Genomic DNA, 11,632 nt, shown 5'->3' with positions numbered 1-11,632 from the left:
TTGGCAGACAGAAAAAGTCGTTATTTAAGGCAAAGATCCGGTGACGGGGGCACCGGCCATGTTGGCTCTTTGCTTATTTGGAATTTCTTTTTTTATTTTAATTATTAATTTTGTCTAAATATAATAATCTTTTTTTGTACAATACAAAGAATATAATAATTCGGATTGTTAACATAACACTTTTTCCCCTTCTTTATCTTTTTTATGTGGAAATTTTGTCTACTTTTTGCATGTTGAAGTGGGGAATTCTATGGTATTTACTATTTTCTTTGATGCATGAGAAAAAATTGAAAGGAGCAGAGGGTTTGTAGCTCAATTGATTATCTCTGCATTCGAGCTTCTACGTTCGAATTTTCCTCCAATATCATTTATGTCAAAAAAGTTATTGTGCGAGAAAAAAGAAAATCAAAGCATATATAACATTGATTTTTATTTTTCTATCAGTAGAATTTTTATTTTATTTTCTCTTATAGTGAATTTAATTATGGAATGGAGGAATTTTTCATCTATGTGGGTCACATTTAATTCAACCACTTTACCCCGTAAGCTCAAAGAATTCATTCTAAAAAAATATTAAAAAAAAAACATTGGTACAATATTTTGCTTAGAAGCTAGATTTTTTTAAACTACCTTTTTTTTTTTGTACTCATTCTTTCACTACACAGACACAATGTTTTACCAAACATGACAGTGATAACATCTCTGACCAAAAATAAAAAAATAAAAAATAAAAGACTTCAACCAGACTTCACAATATTTTTTTTTTCTTTTCTCTACTTAAACTGCCAAATGATTATTATGAGTTTGCAATCTTAGTTGGGATGCTATGCCAAAGTTTCTTTGATCATGCATGATTGTTAATGGAGACGCACTAGATTGTCTTAATTTTGATGTTAGACCGCTCCGTTATTGTAATGACCCTTTGTGGCTAGTGACTTTTCAACTGAATTATGAATGAAATCCTAGAATTTCTCAACCAAAACAAAAAACAAAAAAACTGCCAAATGATAAGAACATATATAGCTATACTTTTCCATATTATAATTTATGAATTGAAATTGCTCAATTAATTTGTAAATTGATTATATAGATAAACTAGAAGGGTGTAGAAGGTTAATGGGGATTAGTTCAACAATTTGCAAATGAATTCCAAGGTGTGCATCATGTTGTGCCAATTAATAATGCAACAAAAACTATAACAAAGTTGTTTTTTTTTATTTATGATGTTGTTGAAGTGTTTGTTTAAATGTTTGTATGAGGTGTGTGTAATAAAGGTTGGTTGTTCATATGAGAGCCAAATCAAAACACACGATGATCCAAGATCTCATCAACCGACTTTACTGTCTTAGGTAATTTTCTCTTTATATATCAACAACTAGTGTCAGTTATCAGTTGTGAACTTAATTATTTTAGTTCTACCCTTTTGTTGATACTACTAAACTGGTGGTAGGTAGGTGTCTTGAACTGTATTGAAAATTGATCATCTGTTTTCCAAAGGACTTATTGTTACACACAAAAAAGAGCCAAACAAAAATTTGTTACTATTTTACTCAACCTAGCCACCACCAAATGCAATGCTCTTAAATCGAAAAATTTCATTTTTGAAAATGTATTACGAAAATACTTCTCTCCTTACTGTGGAAGAACTCCAACTTTGTTGTCGATCATTGCTTGAGATGTATACAGAAATTGTCTTTTGTGTTTTTAATGAATTATTTTTGTATATGTTTGAAACTTCGATTTGTAGGAAGGATAATTGTCTCTTTTTAGGAAAGGAGGCAAGTAATGTCTTTGCAAGGTAAAATGTTCGACCATGTCCAATAGGCCATTTGCCAAACCACGAGTATTATATTTTTATCCTTACCGTGGTAAAATGTTTATTGGATTTGATTGTCTAGTATTTATTGGGCCATTAACCACTTAATGGGCAGAGATATCATGGGTGATTTGATTTTCAATTACTCACTACAAGTGTTTGAAATGAGGATAATCTTATGCGACTTATCCCTTGATTATCACTGTTAGACCTTGCAAGCTCACACGCCCAACATGCAGTGCCGTATGCTCCTCATCAATGCGTGATAAAGAGCGTGTTAGTTTCCTATATATTGCCAAAGATAATACGCTATGATGATATACATACGTGTTATATGTATATATATATTCTATTTAAGTGTAAAATCTATGCTCCTACATGTACCAATTAAATATAAACATATATTTTAATTTGACTATTATAAGAAGAACAAAAAATAATAACAAAACATTTTTTATCGGTGAAGAAAACCAAAAATAAATTTTGATATAACGCACACGACATGTTATGTTACTCTCCATATAATTACTTAGGTGGAATTTTAGAGAAATTGTAACTGCATATTACTTATTATACAATATTTATTCAATATGATTAGGTCAATTACTCAATGGCTATTGATATGTTGGTATAACTTATTAATTATATTCAACATGAATTTTGGTAGGACAGAATGAAATATAAAGACTAAACCTTGTTGATAACCTTCCAAAATATTCCCCACAAAGCGTTTCATTTAATCTCAAGACGTTAATCGACAAGACTTTGAACTATTCTTAAAAGTGAAGCTAGGTGCTACAAAATTCATCCCAAAAGCTAGTTTATGGATTAGGCTTGGATTATTTAATTGGTCAGCTCGCCCTTTTTTCAACCATTTGGCTTTGTGTGTGTGTGAGAGAGAGAGAGAGAGAGAGAGAGAGAGAGTAGGCTTGTTTAATGGTGGGGCACCAGGACCTTGAGAATGTCCAAGATACCTTTTAATTAAAGAAAAAAAAATTCCAATCAATCCACATTTTCTTTGGATAGGTTAGGATAGGCATGAGAAATAAATTTTAGGCTTATTTGTTGAAATACTCTTGTGATTTCTAAATCATCTCAATTTACCTCATGAAGTTTTAAATGACTTAATCTCCCTCCTAAACTTTAATTTTGTGACAAAGGTTGCCCAATTCCGTTAATTTTCAAATAAAAATTATTAAATTCGCTGATGTAGCATAGGTATTTTGGTAATTTTAACTATTAAAGATTAAAATGCTTGAACTTATTCAAAATCAAATATGTAGAATAATTAAATAACGTAAAATTTTAAAAACAATTTTTTTTTTTTAACACAAACCCAAAGTAATGCATCATCTTCTTCGATTCCATCGCACCACCACCCCACTGTACATCCCAACAACATCAGTAGCTGCCCCAAAACCACCAAACTGATCTTCCCACACAACCCAGTCGTCGCCTTTCTAATTCTGATCTCTAGCCGTCTTAACCCAACACTTACCCCTACCCTGGGAGATCCAGTCGCCCCACTCTCCATCGAAACCTCAACTCAGCCACAGCTCCCCTGCGAGATCCATTCAACCAATCTAACAAATATAAAAATGAACATCCATATGAAGAAAGTGGATTTGAAAAAGACTTTGGCCAGCTTTTGCAATTGGGTTTGTGGGGACGGTGGGAAGGTAGAGCAGCTTGGTTCGTAGGCTGGAATGTGGAGTGGCGGCAGTGGTGCTAGAGTGGTGAAAGAGAGAGCTGAGCAAGGATGGATCTAAAAACGATCTTGTCTTCTGCTTCCCTTTACAGCTGTTGGGTTGTATTTCCTTTTCAATTTTTCATTTTCTTCTTCTTTTTTGAATTTAATGGGTGATTAGCGTGAAGTTTAGGAAGATACATGTGGTGTGACAAAAGCACTTCATTTTTAGAACAAATTCTGAGAAGCAAGTGTTCTACGAGTTGTTTGCCATTAAGAAAAGTGGGCAAAAGGGTGGGACATTGGAGCAATGGAATGGGGAGGGGGATGGTGGTTGCGCGATTGGGAGGGCCTGCTTGGTTTTTAAGTTTTAAATAAAAAAAGTTAATTTATTTTTAAACATTTAAAATAATTTCTCCGTGGCAAAAATATTTATTTTTAAACTACCTAATCAGCGGAGTTAATGATTTTCATATCAAAATTAACGGAATGTGGCAACTTTAGTCACATAATAGAAGTTCAGGGAGGAGATCGAGTCATTTAAAACGTCAATGGGCAAATTGAGACAATTTTGATGCAACAATGGTATCTCAACAAATAAGCCTAAATTTTAAATATCTTAGTTATTTGGGCTAATGTCAAAAGACTTCCTGAAGGTTTGGGTCATTCTCAATATTAGAGAGTTTTTTTACGATAGCCCTAGTGTTTTTTTTTTAAATGCGATTTATATATCTTAGTATGACTACACTTTGAATCCGAAAACGTATAACTTAGTGGTACTTCTCACTCTAATGTTAGAAGAGATTTCAAGTTTACTTCGTCCCTCTCGATTAATATAAACAAAAGAGTTGAATAAAAAGAAAGTCAACACTATCAAAAATTCCATATATATATATATATGCAATACTGAACAGAAATTCATTTGGCCCTTAATTCGAGGGAACCACAAAATGAAAGGGCACTGATACAATGACAAACATGTCACAATAATAATCCAAGAAAAATGAAAGGCCAGCCTCATACAATACAAGGCAATTGAGCCAAAATGATAACCCAGTAACATAAGTTTTTAGGTCACTATCACGTGATGTGATAGAACTATGGTATTCTAAGCTCTCTTTTTATCTAACCTTTTTGGCCACCAATAATTTCCTTTATATCTTGTCATCTCTCGAGCTAAATTGACCAAATACAGCTATTTATATATGTACGGGCCACTGTTGTTAGGTAAGGTGTTGCATCTATATGACATTGATTTTAGGTCATCATTCGAAGATTATTTATTTTTTATAATTTTAAAAAATACAAATCAGAAATTGTTTGGTTGTGTAAAACGCGCAAGCAAACAAAAACGTAGTTCCTTATATAAAACTAAAAAAGGAACTGTGGATAATTAAATGGATAAACAATTTTGTTTTAACTAAAAAAGGAAAGAGAACTTAAACTTGAACTGTTCCGATTGTTGTATGAACATCCTTACTGGAGAAAGTCTTTGCTAAACTAAAAGTTACTTAGAGCAACTCCACCCATTTGCCTTAGCGAGAAAGAAGCCACTATTCACGTGAATAGTAGTTGCCCTTACAAATAGTATTGTATGTTTTCACCCGTTGTCATGGCAAAGGGCAATTACTATTTATTTTTTTTGTTTTTTTTCACAAATTTGTTTACCTAAACAATTAATTTGGATAATATTTTCAAATAAGATTTTTGGGTTCGTACGTGTCAATATTTATTATAAAATTCATATCTCAATCGGATAAAATTTTGGTATTTATAGAAAAAAAAAAATCATTAATTTTTTGTTTTTTTTTAATTCGATTTTTTTTAATTTTTTTATTGCACAAAAATTGGCTGTCGTTAGATTGGAGAAAAAAATCTGATCAGAGAGCCCAGAGCGCGACACGTGGACTTTAGCGGCATTGTAGTACGTGAGCATTGTAGCAGTAATGTAGCTCTGATGTCCGCACCAAAACGAGGGTTGAAGCTCAGGCCAACCTTACCCTCGGGCCACCTAGGTTCTTGGGTCCCACCTTGCGCCTGAGCTTGGGCTCCTCGCTGAAACGGATTTTGACATTTTTTCCCCCAGCCCGAGGCTCTGTCATGTCGCTGGAGTTGCTCTTAGTACAAACATATTATTGAAAAATGCAAAACATTTTTATAATACAAAATCATATCAAAGCAAGAGAGGGGATTCAAACTATGATTGCAAATCCTAACAAAATACGAAACTTTTAACTAATAAAATAATCAACAAATATATGAGTAAACCATACACTAAAAAAGATGAAAATTCTAGCCCTCTCTCTCCCAAAAAAAAATCTACAGTCGTTTTACTTTGAGGGGGGAGGAAATCACTGTTCTTCCTCCCCTCTTCCCTCATTTCTTCCTCCCTCTCCTATTCTATCTTCTTCTCTTCTTCTCTTTTCCCTAATTTTCAGAGACAGAAAGTTTCCTCTATTTGTGTTCGTTTTGTAATGGTTTTCCCTTACTCATCATATGCGGATGCGTTTCGGCATCGGATCTCCACATACGTTTCAGTGTCGGATCTCTACAACCATCCTTTTTGGGGTTTCTTTATGTTTGGAATAAGTTACAGAGACTCTTTGAGTTTTCTATGTAGTTTTCATATCTCCTTTTGTGAGAGTTTTTTACCTCTCCTTTTGTGAGAGTGTTTCACCTCTTCTTTTTTAGATCTTTCCAACTCTCCTTTGCGAGAGCTTTCCATCTATCATTTGCAAGAGTTTTACTTGTATTGTTATGGCTTGGTTTTTTCAAGATTTATCTATTTTCGGTTATTCTGAGTATTTTCTTTTAGTTGGGATGCCTATGCCACAATTTCTTCGATCTTGCTTGATCGTTAGTGGAGGATCCTTAGATTGTTATAATTTTGATGTTAGATCGCTATGTTATTGTAATGGCCATTTGTGGTTAGTTTGTATTGGTCATTTGTGACTAATGGTTTTTTTTTTTTGGGGGGGCTGAATTATGAATGCAAATTTCTCACCCAAAAAAAAAAAAAAAAAAAAAAAACATACACCAAAACGATATAGAATAAATTAACCAAGAAGAATAATGAAAAATATTTGTACCATTTACTTCATAAGGTCAATAATTTTGAAAGTTGACTATGCTTTTATCCAATTTATGACTCAACTACTTGAGGTTGTAGTAAGGCACTCATGCCTGCCATGTTAAATATATGCAAAGACTAGTACACACTATGTTTGCTCAATTCTAAGTATATAATAAGGATATAATATAATAAATACAATCAAAGGAGCGTGAATATTACTTTAAGATACATAATGTGCGCAAAGTAACAAGTCTATGGATAAAGATATAAATGGAAAGCAGTCTAAAAAAGTTAGATACACGAGACCTTTCCATCGTAGTAATATCAAATCTTAAATTGTTCTTGGTCATAGGATCACCAATTGAATAACGGTAATCGGCAAAGATTAGTACACACTATGTTTGCTCAATTAGGAGGATGACTAGTCTCAAGTCGTTCGTGTAAAGACACTGAGATAGGTGTGTAGGTTCTCTATAGAGATAGGTTTGAATTAACCCGACCAAATCGCCAAACTCGATCACAAAAGGATTGAGTTGGGTTGGGTTGGCCTAATAATGAGTGGTTCTTGGGTCCAAGAAATCATAAACCGTTGTATATCGGGTTGGAACCAAAATTGACCGAACCCAACCAATGCTTACCCTTAGCAATATGTATATTTTGCCTACTCCGTTAGATGAGGAAAATGCTAATGTAACTATTCAAACCTTATTTGCGTACTCCTTTACATACTCCCTTGGAGATGCTCTAAATAATTTCGTATAAGACATTTACTATTCAAACTCTCAATGTGTGAGCTTTCACTTTAAATCTGTTATGTTAAAACATCATATAAGAAATACAGAATAACAAATTCGAGAGTGTGATGAATAACATTCCACTTGTACAAACACTAACCCTACCATTCTTCCTCGCATCTCCTTTTCCTCACCATTCCTCTCGCAGCCTTTCCTCCTCCATGCTGCAAATGGTTGTAACTTGTGCACCAGAAAAGCAATCCGAAATAGAAAGTTCCTTCACACCATTAATTATAATTAGTGTGACAGCTTTTAAGAGCAAAAAAGTGAACATGTCATGTGGTGTACGTGCACATTTTGATCACTCTCTTGTATATCATTGGTCCACACCCTCTCTCTTCCTGCACGTGGGAGGTCTCAATGTAGAAATTTACAACTACATGAGAGATGCTTGTGCTCACAAAACATTACCAGTAAAACAAAGTTCATGGACCATCACAAAAGCGCAGCAACAATTTCTCTATACTCTATAGCCAGGGGTTGACCAAAGAAAAATACTCTATATCCGACGTTGAAACAATGCAATCATTGTTTCTAGGAAGACTCTAAGACGTTTATACAAATTATTACTAGGTAAACTAATATACCTTAATCTTACGATCAATCGCAAAGATATCGGGCGACTTTTTGGAAATTTCAATCATGTGACCATCAAACATATTCCGGCATTTAGTTTAGTAATTTCTCCTTAGATGTACTTATTATAGTTTACCTTGATTTGTATGGTACTAAGATCCGAAAGGATCTCATTTGTGACGTGTTTCAGTTTTTTTTTTATTTATAAAAAAAGCAATCAACGTTGTTTCTTTTTTTTAGTAGAAGAATACAATAAACTTTGACACGCCTAATTGGCTAACCTACTTCAATATTCAAGTATTTCTTTGATTTCCATTTTGCAATTTATATGCCTTTTTAATTGCTCGCAAGAACAGTTGTCCACATGACAAGCAATGAAGTGGATATATTGGGGAAGATTCCACAAGGACGGTTTGGTCGGTGCACAATCGGACATAAAAAAATGCAAAAATGAAACCGACATTAGGGTTTTTTTTGAATTGCAAGTTTTCTTTGATCCAATACATTTTCAGTTCAAGGAAAAAAAAAAACAAGGGTACCAAAAATTGGGATGGTTCGAATAAGAAAAAACTTTTACAAAAGAGTGGCGGGTCAGCCCAATTTACTGACGGGCTTGGACTCGGGTGCGGGCCTAAAGTTGTCCGTGACCCGATATCGGGTCACTCTCTCTTACACTCTCACTCTTACTCTCATTCTTGAGCCGCTGTTTCTCCTTGCCTTTCTTCAACAACTTGGGCCTGGGCTTTGCGGGCGTCTTAAGATACCGGGCCTGCGAAGCCACCATGTCCCTCAAAACCCTAACAAGCCTGGCCTCAATCTCGACCCCATTGGGCTCAATCACACCCAAGGCCCTGGCCACAGCCTCCATGGTACTCACGCACCCACCAAACGGCTCTTTCCGCAAAACCAACTCCGAGTCGTAAATGCTCCCACCACTCGCACTCTCATCCACATCCAAACAAACCCTGCTCGCAAACGTCGACAAAAACCCCTCGCTGGCTTTGACCATCTCCCTGGCATGCTTCCACGTGGCGTCGAAGGCGATGAGCACCAAAGGGGAGTGTTTGGGGACGGGTGAGCTAGGGAGGTCTGATAGGCTGACGGCGGGTGAGGCTTTGGTTGGGGGGAAGAGGTAGATGGCGGGGGGTGATTGGTCAAGGAGCGGGGAGAGGCCTGGCTTGAACTTGCGCGCAACAATGGCGGTGGAGTTGGAGAGGCATTTGGTGAGGATTGGGGTTGTGGAGAGCTTGTGATTGGCTTCGTGGGGGTGGTGGAGGATTATGATTTGGGTCTGGGTTTTGATGGGCTGCGCCGGGAGAGAATGGCAGAGGCAGACCGGGCCGGGTCGGGTGCAGTTGCTGCATATGGGCCTGGGCCCACGCGGCGGTGGATCGGCGGCGGCGCTGTCGGAGATGTGGATGTCTTCTTCTGGTTCCATCATTCCATGTCAATGTTAATTTATGGACCTATGAGGAGCTCGCTTGCTTTATAGAAGGAAGTTTAAACGGTAGCGTTTTGGGTTTATATATTGTTGGGTTCGTAAACGACATGTCGTTGTTGTGGTGGGTGGGTGGTAGTTAAAAAATCTGATCAAATTTGGAAGAGAGAGAGGTCAGCTGACAGAGAGAGAGAGAGCGGCAGAGAGAGAGAGAGAGATGACGACGTCAGAGTTGGAAGTAAGCGGCAGCTCGTGGGACGTCTCTCAATTTCAACACACCCCTTTTTACTGGTAAGCCTTGGTTTTGTTTTGTTTTGTGTTTCTGATTGCTTGTGCTAATAATCTGGTAGGTAGAAAAATTAATTACCTTTTTGTTTCTTGTGTGTGTTTGTGAAGTGAGGAGAATGTGTACTTGCTTTGCAAGGAACTGGGCACAAAGGGCATAGCAGATGCCCAAAGTTCTGATATTTTTGTTGTTTTCATTTCCAATGAGAAAAAACAGGCATGTGCCCTTGTACCCAAGTGACTTAATTGATTTATTTGTTTTTAAATTTATATATTTTGTCATTTTATTGGATGCTATAGTTTCCCTCTTATTGAATTTACTATTTGTTTGCTGTGGTGCAAAATTAAAAAATGGTGAAGATCCCATTGTGGCATCAGAAGGCCAGCAGCCGAGCAGATGGGATTGTTCTCTGGGATTATCATGTCATTTGCATACAGAGAAAAGGCGGAGGTGACTCACCCTCCCCACACTTGGTGTGGGATTTAGATTCAAGTCTTCCATTTCCTTGTCCCTTAGCACGCTATGTCTCCGAAACTATCCGCCCCGACTTTCAGACCTTTTCTGAATTCCAAAGGTATTTCATCATTTGTATTGTATTGTATTGTATGTTTTTGGCTCAGTAAGTACCTGGCTCTGAGTTTAGAAATTTAACATGCTGAATATGTGATCAGTAAACATTATTTATGACATTCTCTCTGTGGTGGTGCAGGTATTTCCGGATTGTGCATGCCCCTGTGTTTCTTCGTTGCTTTGCATCTGATAGGAGACACATGAAAGATTCTGTTGGCAATTGGCTACATCAACCTCCCCTCTACCCGCCCATTGTTGCGGAGGGTAAATGTTAAATTCATCTTACATTTTTGTGTATTTTGGTGATGGTAAAATCATTAACAATCAGAACTACTCGATTGGAGCATACCACTTCTAACAAATTTTCATTTTCAATAAACAAACAAGCAAAATAATGCTGCCTTGCTTTTTCTGCTTTATGTCTTTTAGATGAAACTGTGCGTCATTTAAAATATCAGATTCTTGAGTTTAGGATCATATTATTAGAATATATAAATATGTGGAACTTCCATTCTTGAGTTTGGGTCAGATTTCTACTACTAATAGCGGGAAAATGCATAACTTCATGAGAAGCTCATGCTTCGTGTGGTCAGAGTGTTATAAGTTCTGTTTATAATGAAAGATAAAATAATTTTTATTTCAATTCCCTTATGAGATAGAGCAGTTGCTTGTTCTCTTCCTCTCCCTGTCAAATAGTTTTGCTAAGCAAGGTAGTGATAATGCACAACAGAACTGAATTTAATGTTTTTATCCTTCTTCCTGTATTTGTGCAGATGGAACTGTTCACAACTTGAATGAGTACTTCGACATCTGTACTACAGATACAGCAACAGATACAGGAGCTGATATGACCAATGAAGTTTTTACCAAAAAGCTTGGTGTGGTCATAACAGAAAGCCAACTGGAGGAGTTCTTTTCGCAAATTCCTTGATGTATGGAAATTCTATTTTCAGATGGACTAGCACATATAAAGCATTTTTATTTCCTGTATCCTGACCGAGTTTTTCTTGGTGTATCACATTTGGGATTAGTTCTTTCTGGCTGTGTTTTTCTTTCTCCTTGGTAGTTCGGAGAAGTGCAATTCTCCTTAAAGATTGTACGGAGCTTTGCATTTTTAACTTCAATGACAAGAAAGAAAGTTTTTGCAGTGGTTTGCTGTGAGAGAATTCTTGTATGCAGTGGTTGGTTGCAGCCAAAAAGTCTCTCTAATAGACAAATTCTCTTTTTCCTCTTTTGATTTTGGAGGATGTTAAAAGCCGAAGTGGTAACCTGTAAACTTTTGAAGTCATCTGTTAACCTCGATGCTGCAATTGCATGCTTGTATTGCATACTGAAGAAAACATTATGGACTGCGCCAGGAGGTCAATGAGAACTTGTTACTTGTTTACTATT

At 36.2% G+C, this 11,632-nt stretch overlaps 2 protein-coding genes across 2 annotated transcripts; one reads left to right on the top strand and one right to left on the bottom strand.

The window, feature by feature from the left end:
• Positions 1-8,386: 8,386 nt before the first annotated feature.
• Positions 8,387-9,529, bottom strand: LOC103322031 (DTW domain-containing protein). Its single transcript, XM_008223894.3, has one exon. The coding sequence runs from the start codon at positions 9,385-9,387 to the stop codon at positions 8,578-8,580; it is 810 nt and encodes a 269-aa protein (XP_008222116.2). The 5' UTR covers positions 9,388-9,529; the 3' UTR covers positions 8,387-8,577.
• On the top strand, positions 9,464-11,387 carry LOC103322030 (amino-terminal glutamine amidohydrolase). The gene is made up of 5 exons (XM_008223893.3): positions 9,464-9,675; positions 9,781-9,886; positions 10,030-10,244; positions 10,380-10,504; positions 11,014-11,387. Exons 1-5 carry the CDS (start codon positions 9,602-9,604, stop codon positions 11,169-11,171), a joined length of 678 nt encoding a protein of 225 aa, XP_008222115.2. The 5' UTR covers positions 9,464-9,601; the 3' UTR covers positions 11,172-11,387.
• Positions 11,388-11,632: the final 245 nt, after the last annotated feature.

This window comes from Prunus mume, linkage group LG8, assembly GCF_029339155.1.
Source record: "Prunus mume cultivar Tortuosa linkage group LG8, ASM2933915v1, whole genome shotgun sequence".
In the NCBI taxonomy this organism is placed as follows: Eukaryota; Viridiplantae; Streptophyta; class Magnoliopsida; order Rosales; family Rosaceae; genus Prunus; species Prunus mume.
This window is presented reverse-complemented; position numbering and strand designations above follow the sequence as displayed.